The sequence below is a fragment of the Cygnus atratus genome, chromosome 27, assembly GCF_013377495.2.
Source record: "Cygnus atratus isolate AKBS03 ecotype Queensland, Australia chromosome 27, CAtr_DNAZoo_HiC_assembly, whole genome shotgun sequence".
Classification (NCBI taxonomy): Eukaryota; Metazoa; Chordata; class Aves; order Anseriformes; family Anatidae; genus Cygnus; species Cygnus atratus.
The window spans coordinates 4462783-4487796 of NC_066388.1; the positions used below are offsets into that span (position 1 = coordinate 4462783).

A 25014-nucleotide genomic window follows, 5' to 3' on the forward strand; every position below is an offset into this window, starting at 1 on the left:
CCGGCTCGCCTCCGCACCCAAGTCCTGCTGGGGCATTGCTCTGCTTTTTTTGGGCACGGTGCAGCCAGGGCTTGTTTGTGAGGACCTGCACCATGCCTCCTGGCCGGTGTTGTGGGAGGTGATCGCCCTGCCGGCTCCTTCCAGCTTTGAACCCCGGGCAAGTGGTTTCTAAGTGCCGTGTGTCGCCTGCTGGCTCAGCAAGCAGGTGGATGCCGCGGTAAATCAAGCGGTGCGTGGTGTGGCTGGAGGCAGCGACTTCCGAGCAGCAATTTGAACCCCAAATCCTCAATCTCTTCTGCATTCCCTCCACTCCTCAAGTCTCTGAAATGGCGGTGCTGGGAAGTGGTTGCTCTTGGCCTGTTTTTTCTAACCCATGTTGAGAAATGTGCCTCCGGTCCTGCACCGGTGCCACCGTACGGCTGCCGCCGTCATGGCTGTGAGCTGCCGTGTGGCGTCTGGAGGGGAAGTTCAGCGTGGTGTGTGGAGGTAGGTGAGAGCAGGAGGCCCTGCCGGTGCTGTGTAACCTCCTAAAACACCAGGCAGTTAATTTCTGAAACTGGATCGAGCTGGAGTGTCTCTGCAGTTAGAGGTGAGCCGTGCCCCTGCTCTGCCGTGGTTCGTGGTAGCACCAGCGCTGGCTTGTTTCTTAATTGTAGCAGTGCTTGCGTGTCCAATTCATCACTCCCTTTGAAATAACCGGTGTGGTCTTGTTCCGAGCTGGGGAAAACAATCTGCCTTTGTGTCCCTGTAACGAAGGCGGCCGTGCCACCCACCTGGCGGGACCTCCGCCGCTGGCTGCTCCCACGGCTGCTGACGAAGCTCCACGTGGCAGCGCCCCGCAGCCTGGTGACCTGGCATGTGGGGAATGAAAAGAAGAGTGGCTCCTGCTGGGAAAAGACCTCCTCCTCATTCCCACACGAATTTGGGCGTTCGCTGCGTGCTGCTGAGCTGATCTCCGCACAGGTCACCGAATGCGCCTCGCCTCGCCCCTGCTCCCAGCCCTGCTCCCAGCCAGGGCACCCGGCCCCAGACGGCCGCCCCATGGACATGGGAGCAGCGTAGTGAGCTCGTGTCCTGCCCTTAAGCTTCAGGATAGTCCTCGTGCTCTGCTGCAAGTCAGATGAGCAAATAAATGCGTCCTGGACAAAGCAGGCCCCGAGCAAGCTTCACGCGTGGCAGCCGGTGCCGGGGGGCGCAGAGAGCCTGTGGGGACCCGTGCTCGGTCAGCTTACAGTTAGTGGCTCGTTTCAGGCTTCCTGGCTGGTAAAACTACAAAAAGCCTTCCCAAAAAGCCTGTTGGGACAGTTAGATATGAGTGACTCTGGTAAATAGCATTAGAGCAGTATGGCTGTTTTGTACAAGCTAATCCTAACACCTTTGCGCACGAGTGATTCCTGTAGCTGGAAACTGTCCTGATGGCGAGGAGCGTTGCGCAGCTTTTGGGGAGCCCACGCTAGGAGCAGAGCTGAGCCTGGATGCTTCAAGACCCGGAGCTGTCAAGAAGCAGGGCTGTGGCTTGAGGTTGAGAGCTCTGCCTGTCGGGGTGAGCTGAGCTTGCACGGGGAGCTGTCTGCCGTCGTGAGCAGCTAAGGGAAAAGTTTCCTCAGACTGTGGCAAAAGAGGTTAGGTCTGAGTCGGAATAAAAAGCAATATCTGCAGCTTCAGGCACCTGCTATGTAGGAGGTAATGCCCTGCTGGGAGGGCAGCAGTAAGTATTGCAAATAAAGGCAGCAAGTATTGAAAACACCGACTGGGCAGCACTGGGAGCGCCGAGGAGGCCGATGAGGATGGGACTTGGGGTTGGAAGAGCTCAGCCACGGCTGCTGAGCACCGGCGTGGGACAAATGCTGGGCCCTGTGCATCTCACTGGAGGGAAAGCAAACGGTGGAGCCCGTCTGTGGTCAGCACCCGGCTGAAGTCTCCAGCAGCACCTTCCCGGCCACAGCTCTTCTGCACCCGAAGCCCCGTCCGCAGCGTTGTGCCCCGGACCCACTGCAGCCCCCTCCGTGACGGCCATGTGCACAGACTGACTGTCCTGCCCTGAAGGAACTCTGAGTTAAGAACTAATTGCCTCTCGTTACTTTCTGTGGCTCCTGATGCAGGCACAAACCCAGCGAGACGCCTCGTGGAGCCGCTGATGCTCCCGTAGTGCCAGAGCCCTTCAGTATTGCTGCCCCTGCTCTTCCTACAGCAGCAGTCTGTGTGCTCCATGTCCTGCGCCTCGGCCTTGCTGCAGACTTCTCGCCCAAAAACAATGCAGTGAGATGCAGTCCCCTAACAGTGCAGGCAGATGTTCCTAAATAATGTTCCTCTGCCTCGCTGGAGTTACCGCTGGCAGTGGCGAGGCTGGTCTCCTCTGTGCTACGCTGTCACGAGAGCCAGTTGGGCATAGATCAGTCAGAATCAGGAAAACTGCCTCTTAATTTGCTCTGAGGCTTAAAAGGAAAGGAGCAGTGTAGAGTTGTTACTGGGAGGTGCTCGGGGTGGAAGTCAGACAAGCTCTGGGAAGTCAGGCAGCCCCGGGGCTCGCGCTCGGGAAGGTCTCTGCTCCGGAGGGGACCCCCCTGCGCCCCAGAAATGGGAGAGGGGTTAGGTGGGTGGCACCCGTACCTGGTGCGGAGTGCTGCGGGGTTCTTCCCCACGCGCAGAGCTACGCTGAGCAGCTTCTCCAGGCTTCGTTTGGAGCCACAAACTGGGCTGTTAGCCATGCCGCGGCAAGGCTTGCAGAGCTGTGGCAGGCGTGCTGTGAGAGCAGCCGGGTCCCTCCTGTCCGGCAGCTCTGCAGAAAACGTAAAGGGGGAAACTGCATGACTTTCTTGAATTTTCTCTTTTAAGGAATGCCTCTTCAGCTAACTTGTTTTAATGACTAATCTGTGTTGTTGCTTCCAGGTCAGGGGCCATCACATTGCAAAGCTTGATCCTCTCGGCATTAGTTGTGTAAATTTTGATGATGCACCAGTAACTGTTTCTCCAAACGTCGGTGAGAATTGCTCTGCAAATTAATTCTAATGTAATTTAACTTTTTTACCCCTCCCCTCTTTTGTTTTTCTCCCTTTCTCCTGTCCCTCTTGGTATCTGTTCTCCTTTCCATTCCTGGCCCATTTCATAGATTCGAGGGCACCATGTAGCACAACTCGACCCACTGGGCATCTTGGATGCGGACCTGGACTCGTCCGTTCCGGCCGATATTATCTCATCCACAGACAAACTGGGTGAGGGCTTGGAGAGCAGTCAGTGCTGCATTGCTTGAGCTCCTCTCTCTTTCACAGCTTCGTAGGTAGAGCGCTTCACCCGTGCGGAGGGAAGCTCTTAGGTTTCCTTCGTGATGATCACTCTAAATTTACTCCTGGAGCGTGCAGCGGCGGAGCAGCTCTGCCCCCCTCTGGCTGTCCCAGCCAGCGTGTGCCGAGCCGAGCCCTGCAGCTCGGGTCCCGTTTCTCCTCCCAGCAGAGCGAATCAACTCGCCTTGCAGCGGGATTAACTCATCCCGTGGGGGAAGCCGTCGCATCTTCTGGAAACGTCAAGCAGCCAAGAGGTTTTGTGTCGGGGAGAGCGCGAGCTCTGGCACCTCGGCACCTCTTGCTGCTCTCGTAGGGCCCTGCCAGCAGGCGCTGGGTGCTGGGGAGCACGGGCTGGCCTCATCCACACCGGGCTGACGCTGCCAAGAGAAGCGTCCTGGCGTGCCCCTGCCGTGATGCCCTGCCTTCCCCTGCTCCCAGCTCGCTGCAGCACCTTTAAATCGGTGCATTGCCCCTTTTTCCCAAGACTGAGCTATGAGAACCTGCCGGTGATCATGACAAGGAAGCTTTGGGACGCGTTCCCGCACAAGTAGGGGGTGGAAATTCCGGTGCCTTGAGTGAAAGACGCACGTGTGCTGCGCAGGAGTGTGTGTGTGGTGCCGAGGACGTGGACCCTAATCTGAAAGCGCTTAACCTCAGCCCTCTGAGTGTGCTTCAGTCGTGATCTCCGCAGCACGCTGCCGTTCTTCCAGCTGGAGCAGGGTGGCGGCAGCTGAGCTCTCTCACCTCGCTGGTGCTTTCCAGGGGTTGTACCCCGGTGCTGCGAGCACTCCTAGAGGCATGCTTCTAACTTAGCGTAGAGCCGCGGTATCGATCACTAACCCGCACAACGCAGCAGCTGATGGGAACACGCGGCGCGTGGGATGGCCGTGGTCACTTGTCCAGAGCTCCTGGCACCCAGCTGGGGTGGCTGGGGCAGGAGGAACCTTCCCCAAAAACAACTTTTGTCCTGCTGGGGTGCAGGAGCGTGCTGCCACGGCCCGGTGACCCAGCCGAGCAGCGTTTTGGTTCCAGGAGCTGCTGTAGCAGAGGCTGGGAACATGTGGTTGTCATTTGTGGCCCGGTCAGAAGTGTGCTGAATTTCTTTTGGGATTGTGTGTATGTCCTGGCTTCAGCTGGGATAGGGTTAATTTTCTTCGTAGTAGCTGGGAGTGGTAGAGAAGGGTTAGGATTTTGTTGTCCCAGCTGGTGGGATAAGGGGAAACTGCTTCACCCCAAGGTCTGACCTGCTGCCAAAGCGGGGCTGAGCCCCAGGAGCCGGTGGCTCGGGCAGGAGCCATGTTGGGGGCTGTGATGGGAAGAGGTGGGGGGATGAGGGCTGCGAGCCCGGCTGCAGGAGGAGGAACAAGTCCCCGTGTCTGCTAGCAGCAGCAGCACCGCGAGGCAGGCTTTTAGGATGAGCAGGCCCTCTAGCTGTCCGTCCAAAGCAGAAACTCAGAGGAAGGTGAGACCAGCCCGAGGCTTTTCCCCAAGTCCTGCCGCGGAGGCGCGCACGCCCGCAGGCGTCTGCACGGATCCGTTTTGTCTCTGGGCTGTAGCTTTTGTCACCGAGTGTCACACCTGCCGAGTGATGCCGAACGCCTTTCTGCTTTCAGGCGAGCTCCGCCTGCTTCCTTTCCCCCCCTCAGCAGGAGCTCAGGCTCAGCTCCTGCCCGCTGTGGCTCAGATCCCCTTGGTGGGTCCAGGCTCTGACGGGAGAGGCTGAGCACGGCCGTCAGGCCTGATCCAGCCGGGGCTGCTCCTGCCCTGCAGCCCTCTCTATGCTAGCAGCAGCACCACAGCGGTGACAAAACCTGGGTGAAGTGATACCAGTCTCATTTTTCCCACTCCCCTGGGGTGCGCGGCCGTGAGCCCTGCGGCATGCCCCCGCTGGGAGTGTTCGGCATCGCTGCTCCGGAGGCATTAGCCAGGAGAGAATCTCAGCCCGAGATCTCTGCGTCTAAGCCAGGCGTTAATTTTAATTTCTTTGTGGCTTTCTTTCTAAGATCTGTCACTGCAGTTCCTGGTGTTGATTTAATTGCCAGGAACGCGCAAATTCATAGGAAATAATGAGTCCAGGGAGCAAGCCGTGCCACTGGTTCCAGCTGCTGGTTCACACTGGGGCTGGATCCCTGCAGCCAGCAGGAGCCCGGGTTCAGGTGGCTGTGTGTAACCAGAGGGGGCTTTTTGTCTTTGTGTAACGATTATTTAGTACTGAATAGGCCTTCTGCTGGTAGCAGTAGTGCCGAGGAAAACCTCACTGACTGATCTCAGAAGAAAACCGGCAAACATAGCTTGCAGGCGATGCTGAGCGCAGCAGAGGGAGCAGGCGCTGGTGCGGAGCTGGGGCAGGCAGGGGCTGTCCCTTGGGGACACGGGGACCAGGGGGCCGGGAGGGAGAGGGGCCGGGAGGGAGAGCTGCACGAACGCCGCCTGGTGAAGCGTGGCCAAGCCCAGCCCAGCAGCAAATTCCACGGGGCTCGACACGGGACTTTTCCCTTAATTGGCAACAGCCTCCCGCGCCGCTGAGCGCCCCGGCGGCCGAGCGCTGCTCTTTTCCCATGTGGGAGCAGCTTGGAGCTGCGCCGTCCTCAAAGTGTATCCCCTGAGCAGGCGGCAGCCCCCTGCCATCGGCCCTCCGGGGGCAGGAGGTGGGCACCGCGGTGCTGCGGTGACCCGCAGGCTCTCGCCAGCCGTGCCGGCTCTCAGCCTCCTGCAGAGCTGTGGTGCAAAGCCCCTCTTCCAAAGGCGAAGCTGGTGGGCAGGTCTGCAACCAGCAAACCGGTGTGCAGTGTGTTGGGGATCCCTGGGCTGCCTCGTTGGGGATCCCTACAGTGCTGCCCCTGGGTGGCGTTTTCCACTCGCAGCCCAAAAACCACTTTGAAGGGGCACGAAGCAGCTGGCTGGAGCAGGTTTTTTCGCTGGCTGGAGCTGAGCTTCCAGCAGGGGCTCTCTGGAGCCCACAGGTTGTAGAGGGCCCGCAGCACCCTGGGGTGGCATCAGCCCCGCCAGGCAGCGAGCAGGAGGTGCAGGGATGTGTAGCGGGGTGGGGACGGTGTCTCCCTGCTGCCACAGCCTGACCCTCACAGGCTTTCAGCAGTCAGGAGGACAAGCAGAGATTTTCTGGATGGTGCCTAGGATCTGGCGTAGCCTGCTTGTTTGCAGGGAAAGCCAATTTCTAAGCAAATCCCGCTGGCTTTTTGCTTTGAAAGAGTATTTCCTAACACTTGGGCTGCAGTTAATTTACAGAGCAGCTAATAACAGGAATGTTTTTTAAACTTGCCCTCGAAACTATCTCGTTTCCTATTTCTGTGCAGAGAAATCCTTAAAGGTCAGCTTTTGTGGTGGGAGCTGTGCTGCTAACAGCTTAAACTGTGGCCGGGCAGTGCTGTAAATCAAAGGAGTTGCATGGCTAATCTCTGAAATTGATCTTTCTTCTCAATTGCCTTTTGTTTAGCAACTTGCTTTTGTCTGTTTTGGAAGCTCTCTTTGGATTAAGCAGTGTGACCTTTGGAGAAAATGCCAGGGTGAGAAAGCCTGCCCGAGGGCACGCGGTGAAGCTGGCGCCCCTGCAGCCAGGCACCCGGGATTAACGGAGTGGTAGGGCTGGAGTGCCAAATTCCTCTTCCCTTTCTTATGTTTTATTTTATTTTTTTAAATATCTCATCTTGGTCTTCTACCGCAGCTGATCCGCCATGGTAAGTGGTGTAGGACAGAACCGACAGGATTACTGCAGGAACTCGAGACGACCCGTCCCAGGGAATACCTTAGCACACTAAAATCCAGTTGTGTGTGGAAGGCGGTGTGTGTCTGAGTGTCTGTCTGCCTGCCTCTCTGTGCAGGGAGCGTTAGGGTTGGTTTAGCCGTGCCCCAAAATCCTCTGGTGCCCACGGAGCTGCTCTGTGTGTTTGGCCAGGACAGGAGCCAGAGTGAGGGCAGGTTCCTCCTCGGGGTCCGCCGTGGTGCAGGGGCTCCTCTGGCACAGAGCTCGTCCCCCAGCTTGGGAAGAGCCCCTGCAGGGAGCTGGGCTGGGAGCAGATGCCTCCAAGCTCTGCTTCCCCCCTGCGTCCCGCAGGAGGTCCCTTTGCACAGACCCACGAGCAGCCCCGTGCCCCCCACCACCCGCGGGGCGCTCCCTGCCCAGCCCTCGGGAGCAGGCACAGCAGTACCTCTCCGTACCCCACCTTGAGACTCACAAAGGAACGCCTCCCGTCCATGTAACTCCCTTCCCCGCTGACCAAAGGGGAAGCATTCCCAAAGCCTTTCTTGTAGCCCCGGGTGAGATTGAGGCCGCCTAACGCAGCCGGGGAGCGGAGCCCCGGTGCTGTCCGCACCGGGTGCCGTGTCCCCATGCTGAGCATGCTCGCAGCCTGCTTGAGCACCATCAGCCTTCTGCCTGCTTGCTGCACCGTTTGTCGTCCCTATTAACGGCCCCACTCGCTCCTACAGCGCAGGGGAGAGGCCCTGGGGGAGTTCCCACATCCCACATGGTGCACGTGTACCGGGAGCGGAGGTGCCCGTGTCCTCCCGGAGCAGAGCACGGCTGCTGTTCTCGTGGCAGTGACCTTGAGAAGCTCCCGGTAGAGACAAGCGGAGCGAAACCATCGGGGAGCAGCCCCCAGCGGGAGGCTGCTCCCTGCCCTTAGACGGGGAGGCTCCCAGCACCCAAATCTCTGCCGGACCTCCCCGCTAGCCGTGATAACGCGCCCGTAACGCAGCGCGCTGGGAAGGCGCCTTCCTGCGGCGCTGTGCCACCGTCTTAGGTTTCGCTGCCCCGAGTGAGGTGTGCGTAAGAGGAGATCTCAAACCATGCAGCTCAACTGCTACCCAGTGTCTGGTGCCCCTCGTTCCCCTCCGTGCTCTTGCCGCCTGCAAGCAGCTCTCTGAAGACTTTCCAGCGGGATTTCTCTGCCATGTAGTGTGTAGTCATCCTCCATCCCAACCCTTCTGCCCCTGGTGGTTTTGACTGTGTTTGAATACTGTATTTTTGACTTGTGCTTTCCATGACTAGTTTTCACGGTTCCAGTTTTTTTACTAACTTTGACTGCGTCTCTCTATCTTCTCCCTGCTGCACCCCCCCTGCCCACCCCAGACCTCGCAGTGTTCAAGGAGCGGCTGAGAGTGTTAACAGTAGGAGGTATGCAAATAATGAGCCTTTAACCCTCGGGAGTGCAGGACTCTCTTTGAATAGGTTATTCTGGGCATGGAGCAGTAAAGCCGGTAACGCGGTCCCCTCCCGTGTCGCACCAGTCCTGACTTTTGTAACCCGTTCATTTTTGATTTGTCTGGCTAAAAGTCTTGAGCTGGCTGCTTGGGTAGTGATGCTTCACCCTGTAGGGATGCCCAAGCTAGAGCCTTGCTGCCCTTTTCCATACTCCGTGTTTGCATGCCTAGCTTGCTAGAGTACATGTTTTATTGTCATCATTAATTTTACGAGGCCTCAATCTCCCTGATGGGTTCAAGCCTAGTACAAATCCAAGCTGCCTTTATGCCCTGTGATACCCACGTGCTGTGTGTGTCACCTGCTCACAGCAGTGGGAAGAGGTGTGTGCAAACCCCTCTTCTGCCTCAAAAGGCTATTTATTCCATTTTGGGGTACTAAAACCGAGCCTCGTGTTTATTTAGTCGTCTCCACAAGGTGCAGCCACGAGGCTTTCGATCCCCTCCTGAACGAGCACGGACCGTGCCCTCTTTTGGCCTGGTGAAAATTTGGCAGCTCGTCCCTCGCCTTCCCCCTGCCCGACGGCGTCGCTGCTCCCGGCCGACGTGTCCCAGCCCTGCGGGGGAGCTGGAGGGCTGCAGCAAAGCAGAAGCAGAGGCAAAACCCCTGGGACCGCTTGTACGGCCTGGTCTGCAGCTGCTGGGCACTGCCTCTGCAGTCAAACACCTGCAGCCTTGTGGCATCCTGAGCCGCGTGCTGCGATAGCCGCTGTGCCCAGACATCGCCTTCGGATTGCTCAGCGTGGTCCAAAGCGAGCGCCAGGTTGAGCCGGTCCTGAGCAAAGAGCAAGGGACGGGCTCCTTAAGATAAAGCCCAAGAAGGGTGAGCTCTGCAGGGCTGTGACGCTGCTCCCGCAGCACGTGGCATCCCCGCAGAGCTCCCAGCAGCGAGACCGCCCTGCTTCTGCCTTGCTGCACCCGTTCAGAAGGACCAGTCGTCCTCCTCCCCCTGCCTCAGTTTCCCCAAAGACAAACATGAGCTTCAGCAGGCGCAGAGGCATGTCTGAGGGCTCGTGAGTGCCACTGCAGGGCCTGGAGTGCCCTGGTGCTGTAACAGCAGCACGCAGGGCTTTATCTTCAGCTTCAAAATCTGGTGTTGAGGTCCTGACCCGATCTGTGCCCTGCTCCTCCTCCTCTCCAGGAGCAGCCCAGCGCCCTGCCAGTCACCAGTGTGCTGTAAGCAGGCGCGTAGCGGGCATGCTGGCACGTGTAATTGTGTTTTATAGAAAGTGCCATCAGTCAGCTGCTGCTCCCAAAGCCAGGCTGCCTGGCCAGGGGCTGCTTTCACAGCAGCACGCAACTGGCCCGCCCCGTGTGGATGGCGCTGGGGAGGCCGCGGCGGCTGCAGCACCCACGGGCTGCTCCTGGAGCCAAGGACTCCCCGGAAAAGAAGGTTCAGAGAGCAGAGCAGTTCCCCTAAAAGAGAGCAGCGGGAGCTGGGCGAGCCTCCGCTCGGGTGCCGGCACCATGAAGGAGACGGGCTGTGGTGGCGCCGAAACCGCCCCGCGGCCACATTGGTGCCGGAGGCGAGCGGCGCTCAGCCCGCGCTCCGCGTCCCCGCGAGGCTGCGGCACCCGCCCGGCCGTGCCGGCTCGGCCAGCCCCGGCCACCCCAAATTGAAGCGAGCAGTGCCCGCCGTGCCAGCCGGCACCGCTCCCGGGTGAGCTATTCAGGAGAGTCCGTCGCAGAGCCCTCGCGCTGACGCCGTTTTCTCTCTCTTGCTTCTCTTCCTCCTCTTTCTCTCCTCGTTTGGGTCCGTCTCTTCTAACCGTTCCGTTCTCTGCTTTGACATTTTTAATTCTGAACGTCTGGTGAAATCCCCGTTTTTGCTCGATGACTCCTGTCACTCCCCCTGTTTCTTTTTTCTCTGCTCTCTTTAAAATTCATGGTGTATTTTGCGTTCTTGGGGCTACAAACTTCCTGATTCTGACCCTGGATTTTAATTACCAATTTACATGCACATATATTGCTTTGTGTTTTGTTCCCTGCATTACCTTCCGTAATAACCTTGTGCTCAATGTCTTTTGTTTAATTACTGCTTGGTTTTTATCCATATAAACCTCCTTCATGCTTATTTTTGGTTTTGTGCTGCTTTTTGTCCCCTCCCCACCTCTCCCAAACACACCCGGTTGCCGTGTGGCTGTGTCCGACACCCCCCCGTCCCCCTCCTTTCCTTCTCTCTCTTGCTTTCGCTTGTCCCACCCATGAAAATCCTGCAGGCTTTTACGGGCTGGATGAATCTGACCTCGACAAGGTCTTCCACTTGCCCACAACCACTTTCATCGGAGGAAACGAGTCGGCTCTTCCGCTCCGGGAAATCATCCGCCGCCTGGAGGTAAGGAGCAGGGCAGGACCCGTTGGCGGCCCGCGTCGGGCTCGGCACAGCAATGGCTTTCTGAAAGTCATTTTTTGAAAGTCTCACCCCGGGGAGAGGCTCCTCTGCCTCCTCCCGCCGCTGTTCCTGGTTAGCACGTACCGCGCCGCTCTGCAGAGGAGGTGCGGAGCCCTCCCAGCCGTCCGCATCCTGCCTGTGGCTGTGCGTGCCAGTGCTATTCCCCTGGTACCGCCTCGAGCGCTGCTGCAGCATCCCCGTCTGCAGGCTCTGCAGTCCCGCTCCTCTCCTGGCCGCCTGTTCGAACAGACACGTTTCGAGCTTTTCAGGCTGGGCTCAGTGCTCGCCCCGCTCGTAGCAGCAGCCCCACGGTAGCCCGGCCGGCTGTGGTCGGCTCCGGCTTCATCCTGCACTGGGGCAGCGCGCTTGGGCTGCCGCGGGCTGAGCGAGCCCCAGACAGCTTAATGCTGCCTGCACTTTGAAGCCCGTCTGGTGCAGCTGGATTTGTTTTCTGCTGCTCCAGCGTAACGCAGCAGACGGTGCTGGGGGCTCCAGCCACAGCCCCGCTGCCCTTTGGGGAGCTCTGACATGGGGCTGCAGCTTGCAGCTCCGGCAGCGGGCACCGTTCCTCTGCCAGGCGTTGTGATGTGCTCTGCCTAGTCTGAGTGCGGGTGGCTCCCGGTCAGGCTGCAGTCTCTGCCGAGACAGGTTGACCTTGGAGAAGCAGAGCTGTGTAAACATCTTAGATAAGCTGCAAGGAGAGCGGGCTCCGTAATTCTGGGAGGTTGTTTTTCAGATTCTCGCCCTGCCACAAAGAGTGGGGTCTGAAAAGGCTCCGAGTCCCTGGGTGAGGTGCTCTCCCTAACCTGTCAGCCCGCCCTTCCCCAGGGGAGTCCCCAAACTCTCACAGACAGGCAGAGAAGTACCCCAGGGTCCGGGGCTGGGTCCCTCGGGGGGAGCAAACGGGTCGGATTTGTACAGGAGCACCCACTGCCCCGCTCGTGAGGATGTTCCACGCCGCATCCCGTGGCAGAACCAGTGAGGATGGGGAAGGCAGCCCCAGGCTGCAGGTGCTGGGTCTGGTCCCTGCTGCCTGCTTTGGGCAGCGCTGGTGGTGCAGGACGGTTCTTTGTCTTGCTGAGAGGCTGAAGGGGGGGGATGATGGAGCGCCGAGCTGCGCGGGTCAATAAGGTCCCGCACGTGCTGACTTGGAGGGGGGTGAGGAGGTGTCGGAGCCCCTGCGGGCATTTCAGTGGCCTTCCTGTCCTCGCGGGGCAGATGGCGTACTGCCAGCACATCGGCGTGGAGTTCATGTTCATCAACGACCTGGAGCAGTGCCAGTGGATTCGGCAGAAGTTCGAGACCCCGGGGATCATGCAGTTCACCAACGAAGAGAAGCGCACGCTGCTGGCCAGGCTGGTCCGCTCCACCAGGTACCGCGCCTCGCGCTGTGACACCCCTACCCCGCGCCTCCCGGCTCGAGGGGGCCCGGATTCCTGGATTCCTCGTCAGCCTGCTTGGTTTCACGGGCAGCACTCGTGGCAAGGACGCCTGGCCGCCCGCCGAGGCACGCTGCAGGCCAGCTGTGCCTCCTGGCTGCCCTCCGGGAGCATGCCGAGCCGAGCCGCGCCGCGCCGGCTGCAGCCTCCCTGGGCAGGGTCGGCACCTTCCCCTTTGTTCCCCGGCTGCACGGGGGTTGTCAGGGGGGTTGTTTGCTCCCGGCCGCCGGGCAGCTGCCGTAGCCTGACGGCCACCGCCTCAGTCACCTCCCCTTGACATCATTTGTCGCGGTCCCGCTGGGCCGGGTTAGCAAAGACGATCAGCGGGGTGCCGCAGGCGAGCTGGGCTGGCAGGGCTCGCTCAGGTGCTGCTGGCACGGAGCCCGAAAGCACGGATGATGCTGGCAGAAGAGGTCCAAAAATAAGATGCCGTGCAGCGGGCTTAAGCGCAGCGCTGAGTCGGTGTTTGTGCGGGGTGGGGGAGCTCTGCGGGGGGGACCTGGGGTGAGCGGGGGGCTGTCGGGCTGCTGCGTGGTGCCTGCTGGAGCATCACCTCGTGCTGCGGCTCCCGTAAGGTCCCTGTCTCCTCTCTGGTCCTGCTGTCAGTGGGAGGCCTGGGAGTGATCGCTCTCTCACCTTGCCTTCCAGGTTTGAGGAGTTCCTCCATCGGAAATGGTCCTCGGAGAAGCGTTTTGGTCTGGAGGGCTGTGAAGTGCTGATCCCAGCCTTAAAGACCATTATCGATAAGTCGAGTGAGAAGGGAGTGGATTATGTTATCATGGGGATGCCCCACAGGTAACCTGTCCCTGTGCGCCGCGGTGCTCTGGGGACGGGGACGGGGACGGGGATGGGGACGGGGATGGGGACGGGGACGGGGACGGGGACGGGGATGGGGATGGGGATGGGGATGGGGATGGGGATGGGGATGCTCCCGGGGTTCAGTGCTGCAGGACCAGGCTGGTTCTGGGCTGAGCCATCAGCCAACTGCTTGACTTAAGGGCTCAGGCCTCATCAGCTCTCCACTGATCCCAGTGTCACTGGCTTCAGCTTATTTTTAATTCTTCTGGAGAGTGGTGAGAGGCGCAGTGCCTCGAGCAGCAGAGAACTTGCCTTAAATCATAAGAAATGCACTCAGCACAAGGTGTGGGGCTGTCCCAGGTGCTGCTCTGCAGAGGCTGGGAGCAGCGCTGCAGAACCCGCCGTGGCTGCTCCGGGGCTTTGGCAGAAGGGGCTCAATGTCAGCAGAGTTTGAATCCAAGAGCAGGATTCGGCCTCGCTGTTCTGGGACAGCTCTCAGGATGCAGCAGGGGTGAAAATGCAGAGCCCTGTCCCCTGGCTGCCCCCTGCAGCCATCCCGAGCAGCTCGGTGTGACGGGGACAGTACGGGGCTGTGCTCGCGCCGTGCTCCTCGGCTGTCTGCTGGTTGCTGACGGCGGCGTTGCTTTCGCAGAGGGCGTCTGAATGTTCTCGCCAATGTGATCAGGAAGGAGCTGGAGCAGATCTTCTGTCAGTTCGACTCCAAGCTGGAGGCTGCTGACGAGGTGAGTCTCCTCCTCTGCGCCGTTTCCGTAGCAATTTGTAGTCTGTCCCCGTTCAGCCCCTGGAGGCCGTGGCAGCGCAGCGCGAGCTGGATCACAGGCGGCTGGCAGCTCGTTCCGTGGTGCAGAGATTTCTCCAGCGTGCCCCAGGGCACCGCACGCCCCTGCAACCGAACCCTCAGTGCGTGACCGAACCCTCGGTGCATGACCGTCGGCGCCTGTCCCGGCCTCTGTGGCAGAGTCTGCTCCGTCTCTAGTGGAGGCCGGGCTGGTAACAGCCTCTGCTGGGTGTAAAACAGCTTTGGGTAAATGAGAAGGTGCAAGGAAGGTGAGCAGCAGCAGCACGGTGTGCCTGCCCCGGCTGCTGCGGTCACGCCGACTGGCCCGGCTGCAGGGGGCTGCACCGGCGGGGCTGGAGGCAGGAGTCGGCTCGGGGCTGTGCCGCAGCCCCCTGGGACCCGTGCGGGACCCGCGGCCTCTCCAGAGGCCCTGAGGCTCCCTCCATGGTGCTGTCACTGTGTTGCACCTATGCCCCAAAGCTGCCGGCACATTCAGCCGGGATGGTTTGGCATTTGGAAAGCTTCATCCTGCCCTGCCCCTCAGGTGGGCTTCCAGGGTGCCCCGCGTGCCTCAGGAGCTCCTCTTGGAGAAGAAGCAAGCGGCAGCCGCTTGCCCCAGCGCTCTTGCCTGGTGCCTTGCCCAAACCCACCTCGCTTGCTTCTTCCCTGGCCCCTGGGGACTGCCCAAAACCGGGCTCGATGCCTGCCTGATGTTTGTGTGTATCTTGGTGCCTACAGCAGGCTGCTGCTGTGCCGGGTGCCAGGCCAGCTCCAGGCAGGGCAGCAGACGTGGTTTCTGGCAGCAGATCTGGTTTCTGGCAGCAAGGAGCCCTCTTTCTGCAGTCCCCAGGGCCATGCCACCCTGCCCCATCCACAAGCAGCCCCCGTTGCGTGGCAGTGACTCTCCTCTCCCTCCCCCAGGGCTCCGGTGACGTGAAGTACCACCTGGGGATGTACCACCGGAGGATCAACCGCGTCACCGACAGGAACATCACCCTTTCCCTGGTGGCAAACCCCTCTCACTTGGAGGCAGCCGACCCCGTTGTTCAAGGCAAGACTAAAGCGGAGCAGTTTTACTGCGGGGACACGGAAGGGAAGAAGGTAAATGGTGCCGACCCAGCTCCCTCGATGTGATTTGGCACAGACTGGGTGGGCTTGGTGGGGATCTGGTGGATCTGCACGCAGAGCAAAGCCAGGCAAAGAAGCCCGGCTGATGTTCGTTTGCCTGGATGCCCCTTCCCCTGCTGCGCCCCCATCTTTCCCCTTCTCTTTGGTGATAGCTTCAGCAGGGGGTCGACCTCCCCGGGCTCCCATCGCTGCCTCCCCTCTCAGGGTGGAGGCCAGGCTCCTGGGAGGAGCAGCAGCAGAGATCTGTAGTCGGAAGGCAGGGCGTGAGCGGTGTTCCCGTTCCCGAAGGCCCCCGAGCATCAGAGCCTGGAGGCCTCAGAAGCAGCAGCTTCAGGCTGGGGGATCTAAATGTGGCTGGGTGCTCCCAGTCCTCAGGGTGGGCGAGCTGGGGCCGGGAGGGGACCCCCCTGGTGGGGACAGCGGTGTGACACGCGCCCAGATGCGAGGGCAGGCCAGCAGTGGGCTGCAGGGGGATTTATTTGGGAACGCTTTCACTGCCTGATTCATCGCAAACCTGTCTCTAACACTCCAGAAGAAGTGGAAGGGTGAGATCAAAAGTACTTCCCTTCCTCCCACGCTGTGAGGGATGGAATATAAATAGACGAGCTCTGTCCTCGTCTGACAGGCAGCGTCCTCAGCCAGCCCCCGGGTAAAATATCAAAATAAGAACTGGAGCCGCAGCGAGGTCCCTGCCCGGCCCGGCTCAGCAGCGAGCGCAGGATCTCCTGCAGGAATGCCCTCTGTCTTGGGTGAAAGCATGCACAAAAGGTGCATTTTTCTTGGCTTGTCCCAGAAAAAGGCCTTGTTTAGGGGTGTTTGTGCCTGGGGACCGGACTCGCCTCCCAGCCAATGCCCTCTGGCCACCAGCACATCCCAAATGCTGCCCCCTCGAGCGTGCGGCCCCTGTGTGGGGCGTTGAGGCAGGACAGCCGGTGGCCCCAGCCTTCCCCTGAAATTGTACCTGACACCCCTCCGATCCTCTGAGAAGGCCTCGGACACGCTCACGAGCTGCTCAGAGACCTTCCTGGGAAGCCTGAGGCTCGGGGGATGAGCCCTGGGCCCCTTCCTGGCAGCCACCACTGCCCACGCCTCAGCCCCACGTCGCCCCGCAGGTGATGTCCATCCTCCTGCACGGAGACGCGGCCTTCGCCGGGCAGGGAATCGTGTACGAGACGTTCCACCTGAGCGACCTGCCCTCCTACACCACGCACGGCACCGTGCACGTCGTGGTGAACAACCAGGTAAGGAGCAGATCCCCTGCTGCACGGCGGGCACGGCCCTCGCCCAGGGTTTTAATCCTGGCTTTGCTCCCCGGCCAGGCCAGGCCGCGGTGCCAGGGCAGCAGGAGGTGCCCGGGGCCGTGCTCCCCGGTGCCAGCTGAGGACGGGGCTGGGGGAAGCCCTGGCTCAGCAGCAGCTGCCGAGCTTGGCCTGGCACCGCCTGCGTTCACCTGGCGCTGCCCGAGCCGATGAAACGCGCCTGGCTCGGGGCCCGGGGGCTTCCCTCGCGAGCGGCGATCTGCTCGAGGGAACGAGGCTTTCCAAATCCTCACCGCTCCGTCCCCTGTCCCCGCTGGCCTGCTGCAGATCGGGTTCACCACGGACCCCCGCATGGCCCGCTCCTCGCCGTACCCCACGGATGTGGCCCGCGTGGTGAACGCGCCCATCTTCCACGTCAACGCCGACGACCCGGAGGCCGTGGTGTACGTGTGTAACGTGGCAGCGGAGTGGCGGAGCACGTTCCATAAGGACGTGGTCGTGGATTTGGTAAGAAATGAGGAACGTGGCGCGAGGCTCTCCCGTAAAGCTGTCACTGCTGCGGAGTTCCTGGATGCTCACTAAATGCCTCTCGGGGTGTGGGTTCTGGAAGCTGGGGTTTCTCTTGGGGGCTTTTCCAGCCTTTTTGACCTGGTCATTTTGAGGGGAGGGAAAGAGAGGATGAAAGCAAGGTAATGAAGAAGCACCTGGAGAGGAAAAGCTGTCTCTGACTGTGCGGGGCCTGCCCTCCTGTCTCCCTGCGTTAAGGAGGACAGAGCCGGTCCCTGCTGGGCTGGTTTCGACTCTTCCCAGCACAGAGCCAGGTAACCGGCTGCCTCCTGAGCCGCACGTTGCAGGCAGCTGCTTTCAAAGGCTCTTTCCCTCCCGGCAGGTGTGTTACAGGCGCAACGGGCACAATGAGATGGATGAGCCCATGTTCACGCAGCCTCTGATGTACAAACAGATCCGGAAGCAGAAGCCGGTGCTGCAGAAATACGCGGAGCTGTTAATTTCACAGGGGGTGGTAAATCAGCCGGAGTACGAGGTACTGTCACCGGGGGCCCGGACGGAGAACCGCAGGCGGCAGCTCCCCAGGGCTGGGCAGCACCGCGGGCTGAAGGATGGGGGGCAGGAGGAGCTGGCAGCACGCAGCCCCTGCGTGACAGCAGAGGGTGCTTCTGTCTTTGCGGCGGAAAGGTTTCTTGGTCCGGGGGGACACGGAGAGGACTGGGGCATCCCAACGCCACGTGGGGACCTGCTGCAGCGCCTGGCTAGCTCGGGAGGCAGGGGACAGTTGGGCGTCCAAGCAGACCCTAGACCTGCCCCAGCTGCTGCGCTGTCCTGCGTGAAGCCAGGAGCACCAGAGCCCCTTGAAGCCCCTTTTTTGGTTCAGACCTGAGGGTGACAGACCTTTGGGGCCCATTTCTGCTCGCGCTCGTCACCTAAAGGTGGCAGAGCTGTGCTACGCTTGGGCGAGCGCCCGCAGCAGCTGGGTCAGGAGCAGAGGCTTGTCCTTGGACTGTGCCAGCCCCGAGCAGTGCAGGAACATCTCGTTCACCGATTGCCCCTTGGTCGCTGCAGCACAGCCCGTGTGGTGCCGGGAGGTGGTGGCAGGACCTGCGGGAGCGCTGTGCCTCGTGTGCTCTGCAGCAGGCTCCCTGCACGGCTCCGCCTGGCCCCGGGAACTCTCAGCCCTGCTTTGCAGCACCACGAGCTGAATGCGAGCTGTCGGTTCAGCAGAGATGTTCCCGGGGGCATGGGGCTCTCCTGCAGCAGTTCTGTGCTCCGAGGCTGAGCTGCAGGGCCTGGGGGTCCACCAGTTGCGGGGGATTTATTGTGCCCTGCTTCAGGGACCAGCCGTGCCCCCCAGAACCCTTGCAAGCTTGTGCTGAGGCCCCCAGGCTCAGCACCCTTGTTCAGAGCCTCCTCCCCAACGCTTTTTCGCCTTGTCGTTCTGCCTCTCAGGAGGAAATTGCCAAGTATGATAAGATATGCGAGGAGGCCCATGCAAGATCCAAGGATGAGAAGATATTGCACATCAAGCACTGGCTGGACTCACCCTGGCCTGGTAAGTCGCTAGCAACTTTTTGGAGGTCCCTGGCAAGTAGCCTGGCTCCTCTACAGCCAGCTGGGGCTCCTGGTGCCGTGACAGCTGTGTGTTAGTAAACGTGCCCTGGTGGGGCGACGGGAGGGTGCTCTCTGCTGCCGGCATCCTTGCTGCTCTTGGGGGTGCTCGTGAGCAGAGCTCTCTGCGTGGAGCCGGGCACGGCCCCGCAGCGCTGTGGATCGCTCCCCCTGCCGCAGGTTTCTTCACTCTGGACGGCCAGCCCCGCAGCATGACCTGCCCTTCCACCGGCCTGAACGAGGAGGACTTGACGCACATCGGCCAAGTGGCCAGCTCCGTGCCGGTGGAGGATTTCACTATCCACGGAGGTAGGAGCGTGCTGCAGCTGTGCTGGGCTGTGCGCTTCCAGAGGAGATGTGGGTGGGGGCTGGAACAACGCCTGGAAGGAGGGGGGCTGTTACAGCACTGAGACTTGCTTATTTGCGGCACCGTGAATCAGTTCACAAGGGAGCTGTGGTTAAGGGACCGAGGAGCAGCTCTTCCTCGGAGCTGATCCTTCCCCGCAGTCCTGCTTCCTCGTCCCTGTGCCTCCCTCCAGCACAGGCACGTCCTCTGCCCGAGGCGTTTGCAGTTTCCCAGTCCGCGGGCGGGCTGTGGGACAGGCGCCTTGTCACCGAGCGCCCTCCTGCATCTTGTGTCCCCGCAGGTTTGAGCCGTATTCTGAAAACCCGCGGGGAGATGGTGAAGAACAGGACTGTGGACTGGGCCCTGGCAGAGTACATGGCGTTCGGCTCCCTCCTCAAAGAGGGCATCCACATCCGCCTGAGTGGCCAGGACGTCGAGAGGGGGACGTTCAGGTAAAGCAGCGCCGGCTGGCTCCGCTCAGCCCCACCAGGCGATCACAGCCTTCTGGAAGCGATCCGAAGTGACGCGGTCTTTGCCCTGTTTTTTTGTTTTTGTGGGTGTTTTTTTTTGGCCATTCTGGGCCCTCGTTGGCAAAAGGAGTTCAGGAGAGCATATCGAGCAGCTGGTGCCATGAGCCAGGAAGGGGAAATTGGCTGGCATAGAGCCCCGATGAGGCAGCAGCTTGTGTTTGGCGGGGTGATGACGGAGATGTGCTTTCCTCTCTTCCAGCCATCGCCACCACGTCCTGCACGACCAGAACGTGGACAAGAGGACATGCATCCCCATGAACCACCTGTGGCCCAACCAGGCCCCCTACACCGTGTGCAACAGCTCCCTGTCTGAGTACGGCGTCCTCGGTGAGCGGGGGGCTCTGCGCCCACCCTGGGATGAGGTGGCATGGGGGCTCTGGGAAGAAAATCGCCTCCTCCTCCTCCTCCTCCTCCTCTTCCTCCCGCAGGCTTCGAGCTGGGCTTTGCCATGGCCAGCCCCAACGCCCTGGTGCTTTGGGAGGCCCAGTTCGGGGACTTCCACAACACCGCCCAGTGCATAATCGACCAGTTCATCTGTCCTGGGCAGGCCAAGTGGGTGAGGCAGAACGGCATCGTCCTGCTGCTTCCCCACGGCATGGAGGGCATGGTGAGGACCTGGGCACCCCGAGGTGCTGGGTACGAGGCAGGGCGGAGGGCGAGGGCGCTGCATGCTCTGCAGCACCCGGTGCGGCTGCCTGCCCTCTGCGGTGGCCAGGGCCAGGCAGCGGGGACTCAGCTGCTCATGCCCTGCATTCACTCCCTCCATTTCCCTTGGCCTGCAGGGTCCCGAGCACTCGTCCGCCCGCCCGGAGCGATTCTTGCAGATGTGCAACGACGATCCCGACGTCTTCCCTGTGAGTGGCAGCCGTGCCGAGCTCAGCCCAGCCCTCCTGCTCGCCCCTCATGGGGCCCTCGCTGTGCCCTGGATCTGCCTTAACACTCATGGGAGGGAGCAGCCCCCGGGGGGGCTCTGGGTGGCAATTTGGTTGGGGCTCCCTGCGCTGCAGCTGGCAGCATTTGGCAGAGGGGCTGCACCCGGTGCCAAGGCTTGCAGCCATGCTGCCTCTGTGCCTGCTGTGTCCCCAAAAGTGCTGTGATACGTTGGGGAGGGAGTTCCTGGCTGCCCCAGGGCACAAATATGCAGCCTGCCCAGGTGCTGCGGGCTCTGCGTGCTGTGGGGGGAGTGGGACGGGGCAGAAGGGGGGCGAGAGGAGAGGCAGGGGCTGCGTGCCGCCGGCCTTCCAGCCGGCTGGAGCGCTGGGGCTAAGAGGCACTCGTGTTTCTGGAAACCCTCCGAACTGTGCTTGTCGAGGCAGAAACTGGACGACTTTGACGTGCGCCAGCTGTACGACTGCAACTGGATCGTCGTGAACTGCTCCACTCCAGCCAACTTCTTCCACGTCCTCCGGCGCCAGATCCTCCTGCCCTTCCGCAAGCCGGTCAGTACCAGCAGGCCTGCACCCAGCCGAGCCCGCCTGCTCTTTCTGCTCCGCTTCACCCGGCTGGAAGCCAGGGCAGGGCGGCCCCGGGTCCGTGCCGAGCCTGGGGACGGGGCTCGGGGCAGCAAACGTGGGCAGAGCGCGGCTAGCAGCGAGGCAGAGCCGGGAGCACAACGCGGGTAACGCAGGAAGCGCTGGGAGCTGCTGGCGGGGCTGCTCCCCGCAGAGGGGTGAGCTCCCGGTTTAAAATCCCCGCTGTCCTCGGGAGGACGGAGCAGCCCGTCTGCTCTCGTGCCCTGCGTGTCACCGCGTACCCACGGCCGGGCGAGCAGGCAGCCTGCGTGCAGGCCAGCAAGGAGCAAGGACCTCGTGGTGCTGGGGTTGCCCCGGTACAGGACGTGCTGCGAGCCGGTCCCCGCAGGCTGGGGCGGCCGCGAGCCCTTCCAGCGCTCGGTGGGCAGGGCAGAGACGTCAGGGCCGGGGGCACTGACAAATAATCCAGTCCAGCCTTCACCTCCCAGCACTGCGGCTGCGGCCGCGCGGGGGAGGCAGGTCCCTGGCAGCGCTGCAGCCTCTTCCCAGGGGAAATCCAGGCTGGGAAAGCAGGTGGGGGGAGGCAGCGCTGAGCCTCCTGCAGCGCGGCAGCGAGCGAGGAGCAAATCTCTGCTGGCAGCTCCCGGTCAGAGGCAGGGGAAGGCGGGCAGGACGGGCAGGCTCTGCTGTTTGTTGGCAGGGGAGGCGGTTCTGGCGCGGCTGACTGCCTCGCTCTGCCTCTTCTCCTTCCCCTGCAGCTGATAATCTTCACTCCAAAGTCGCTGCTGCGCCACCCCGAAGCTCGCTCCAGCTTCGATGACATGCTGCCAGGTACGAGGAGAGCGGAGCTGTTTGTCTGCCCGCATGGCGCGCTGCGGGATGAAGGGTGAAGGGCAGGCGCTGGCTTGGTGTAAAGTCCGCCTGGCAGCAGCCTCCCCCCGCGGCTCCCGGCCAGCTTTTCTGCTTGAGGCCGAGCAGGGCTCACGCCAGCAGAGGCTGGGGTCCGCCGTGCCCGCTCCTTGCTCCGCAGGGCAGGGGCAGCGCCCACTGGAGCCGAGCTCAGGGTGTGCCGGGCTGCGGCCGTGCTCTGAGCTAATTGGAGCCTCCCGTCATTAACGCCGTCATTAACGCCGTGTCTGGCGCCCCGGGGCGAGCTGCTGGCTCCGCCGGTTCCTCGGTTCCTCGCATGCGGCTGCAGCAGCTCACGAGGCTTTCCAGCACCTCCCGAGCCCGTCGGAGCAGCGGGGCTCTCTGTGTAGCGAGGAAGACCCCCGGCTCAGCTTCCCGAGCCACCACCTCCACCCGGCTTAATCCCTGCCCTCACATCCCTGGGGACGTGGCGAAATAGGGCCGGGGGTGGGATACGGCCGGCTTTCGCCACCTTTCTGCAGGCGTGAGCCGTGTTGGGTCCCACACTGAGGTCCTGCCCTGCAGTCTCACGTTGACCCCAAGCCTCCACAGCCTCCCTGACCACGCTCCCCCCCCCCCCCGGCACCCGGAGCCGCTTTTCCCAGCCCTGGAGATAAGCGGCCGCCGGGCGGCTCCTCCCCGCATTCCTGCCTCAATCTCCCTTCTCCTTTCTGGTTGAGCCACCTGGCTTCGCGGACTTCCCGGGGCCTCCCTTAACCAGCTGCACCCTGCCGGTGCCGGCGCGGGGGCTGCGGCCCCCCCACGGCATCGCGGCGCCGCCCTCCTGGCGCAGCCGGTGCCGGCGCGCTGCCCGTGCCGCTGACGGTGGCGTTGTGTCCTCGCAGGCACCCATTTCCTCCGCGTCATCCCCGACAGCGGCCCCGCAGCCCAGAACCCCGGGAACGTCAAGCGGGTGCTGTTCTGCACCGGCAAGGTGTACTACGACCTGACGCGGGAGCGCAAGGCCCGGCAGATGGAGGCCGACGTGGCCATCACCAGGGTGGAGCAGGTGAGCCCCCCCCGGCCTCCCCGGGGACCGCAGCCGCGCTCTGCCCAAGGAGCGAGGTCCGGAGGCCTCCGGGCTGGGGCATGAGCAGCAGGAGGAGGTGGGAGGCTGGGGCCTGGCTGTGCCGGTGGTCCCGGCTGCGGCCCCCTCCTCATTTCTCCCTCTGCCCCTCCGCAGCTGTCCCCGTTCCCCTTCGACCTCCTGCAGAAGGAGGCGCAGAAGTACCCCAACGCCGAGCTGGTGTGGTGCCAGGAGGAGCACAAGAACCAGGGCTACTACGACTACGTCAAGCCCCGGCTGCGCACCACCATCAACCGCGCCAAGCCCGTGTGGTAAGGAGCGGGGCCGGGGCCTCGCCGCGGGGCCGTGCCAGGGGGGCTGCCCGCAGTCCCCTGACCCCGCCGCCGCCTCCTCCGCAGGTACGCGGGGAGGGAGCCGGCCGCTGCCCCCGCCACGGGCAACAAGAAGACGCACCTGACGGAGCTGCAGCGCCTGCTGGACACAGCCTTCAACCTGGACGCCTTCAAGGACCTGGCCTGAGCCCCCCGCGCGGCCGCAGCAGCATGCTCCCGGCGCTGTCTGTCCGTCTGTCTCTCACTCGCCTCCCGTCTCCGTCCTTAACTACAGACCTTGGAAACTAAACGCCCGGCGCCTCCGCTCCTTGTCCGTCCGCCGCGCCGGGGGGAGAGGGGCTGCGCCCCCCCCCCCCCCACGGCCCTGGGGAGTGCTGGGGGGGGATTTGGGGGCTCCGTCCTCACAGAGCCCCCCAGGGCTGGGGGTCGGGTTCTGGCTGTGGGGTGCGCGGCACAACAGCGGTTCCCTCCCTGTCCCAGTTCCTCCCAGTCCCTCCCAGTGGCGGGCTGCCCGGAGAGCTGGGGGAGGACGGGGTGACCCCTGGGGACCCCGCACGCGCCGGGGCTGCCCCCCCCCAAATAAACGCCGAGCTCCTGGGGCCGACCCCACTCGTCCCCGTCACTCGTGTCCCCACGGGGCGCGGCGTGCCCCTCGCCCACCCGCGTGCTGGCGGCCTCCGTCCTCCACCAGCAGCCCCTCGCCCGCCGTGCTGGGGCCGTGCCCGCCCCCCACGCGTGTCACGCCCCCACCCCCACGCGTGTCACGCCCCCACCCCGCGCCCCCCCCACGCCCCCTCCCGCAGCTCGCTGCGCCCCCGCGCAGCGCCACGCGCCGCGTGTCCCCCCCCCCGCCCCCCCGCCCCACGCCGAACACGCGTGGGTTCGGTGCCCCCCCCCCCCCCCCATCGCTCCCTCGCTCGGCGCTCGGCTGCCCACGGCTGGCGGGGGCGGGGCGGCGCGGGGCGGGGCCGCGCATCCCGATGCGCTCGCGGCCCCATTGTGCGCGGCGCGCGGCGGCGCGGGCACGGCGCGGGCTCGGCTCGGCCCGGCCCGGTTCGGCTCGGCCCCGCCCCGCCCCGCCGCGGCTCCGCGCCCCCCCCCCCCCCCCCCCGCCCTCCCACCCCTCCCCCACCCCCCTTCTCCCTCCCTTCCCCTCTCTCCCCCCCCCCACCCCCCCTCCCTCCCCCGCCGCCGCGCCATGGAGCCGGGGCCGCGCGCGGGCTGAAAATCCCGCGCAGCTTCCGCGCAGCCGCGCGCGCACGGCGCCGCCAGGGCCATCTTGGGCCGCTCGGCACGGTGAGTGCGGGGGGCACCGGGGGGGCACCGGGGGGGCACCGGGGGGACGGGGGGGGGGCCTCCCGTGGGGGGAAGCGCGCAGCTTTGCGCTGCCCGGGGCGCGGCTGAAAATCGCAACTCCCTCCCCCCCCCCCCACCGTGGGGCAGCGGGGGGGCGGTTGCCGTGGTAACTGCGCCGCGGGTGGGGGGGAAAAAACGTGGGGGGGTGGGGGGACGACCCGGCGCGGCGCTGTCACGGCCCGCGGGGACCTGTCACGGCGCCACCGTGGGCCCGCGGCCGTGGGCAGCCCCCGCGGGGGGCTCCCGGCCCACGCAGGGCCCGGGCACGGCGCTGTCACGGGGCGAGGACGCGCGGGGGGGGGCCGAATGTGGCCCCGCCGTTGTCCCCCCCCCCCCCCTCCAGGCCCCAGCTGTGGGGACCCCCCCGCGCCGTGTCCCCGCGCTCTGGGGTCTGTGGGGCCGCCACCGCCTCGCAGAGAGACCCGCGGGACCGGGCAGCGAACAGCGGGTGCCCGGCGGGGGGACGGGGGGCGCCGGGGGGCTGTCACCCCCCCCCAAAATGTCACCGCGCCGCCCCCGTCCCTGCCACCTTCGCATGGGGACAGGGGGGAAGCGAAAGCGCCAGGGTGACCTCGGCCGGGCCGTGCTGGAAATACCCCGGGCAGCGC

At 63.1% G+C, this 25014-nt stretch overlaps 1 protein-coding gene across 3 annotated transcripts in view; it reads left to right on the forward strand.

The window, feature by feature from the left end:
• Nucleotides 1–23339, forward strand: part of OGDH (oxoglutarate dehydrogenase) — a 37938-nt gene extending 14599 nt beyond the window's left edge. Inside the window, exons 4-24 of one of the 3 annotated variants that reach the window (XM_035571994.2) lie at nucleotides 3110–3212; nucleotides 8371–8415; nucleotides 10718–10833; nucleotides 12109–12263; nucleotides 12978–13124; nucleotides 13780–13870; nucleotides 14848–15027; nucleotides 16167–16295; nucleotides 16641–16820; nucleotides 17203–17355; nucleotides 18276–18378; nucleotides 18615–18743; nucleotides 19082–19232; nucleotides 19510–19637; nucleotides 19739–19917; nucleotides 20093–20164; nucleotides 20627–20749; nucleotides 21541–21613; nucleotides 22537–22700; nucleotides 22875–23029; nucleotides 23117–23339. In XM_035571994.2, coding sequence (XP_035427887.1) covers nucleotides 3110–3212; nucleotides 8371–8415; nucleotides 10718–10833; nucleotides 12109–12263; nucleotides 12978–13124; nucleotides 13780–13870; nucleotides 14848–15027; nucleotides 16167–16295; nucleotides 16641–16820; nucleotides 17203–17355; nucleotides 18276–18378; nucleotides 18615–18743; nucleotides 19082–19232; nucleotides 19510–19637; nucleotides 19739–19917; nucleotides 20093–20164; nucleotides 20627–20749; nucleotides 21541–21613; nucleotides 22537–22700; nucleotides 22875–23029; nucleotides 23117–23237 — 2697 coding nt within the window. In that variant the 3' untranslated portion in view covers nucleotides 23238–23339. Of the gene's footprint in view, nucleotides 1–2889; nucleotides 2981–3109; nucleotides 3213–8370; nucleotides 8416–10717; nucleotides 10834–12108; nucleotides 12264–12977; nucleotides 13125–13779; nucleotides 13871–14847; nucleotides 15028–16166; nucleotides 16296–16640; nucleotides 16821–17202; nucleotides 17356–18275; nucleotides 18379–18614; nucleotides 18744–19081; nucleotides 19233–19509; nucleotides 19638–19738; nucleotides 19918–20092; nucleotides 20165–20626; nucleotides 20750–21540; nucleotides 21614–22536; nucleotides 22701–22874; nucleotides 23030–23116 lie in introns of all 3 variants that reach the window. The other 2 variants (XM_035571998.2, XM_035571997.2) reach the window with 2 other exon arrangements.
• Nucleotides 23340–25014: the final 1675 nt, after the last annotated feature.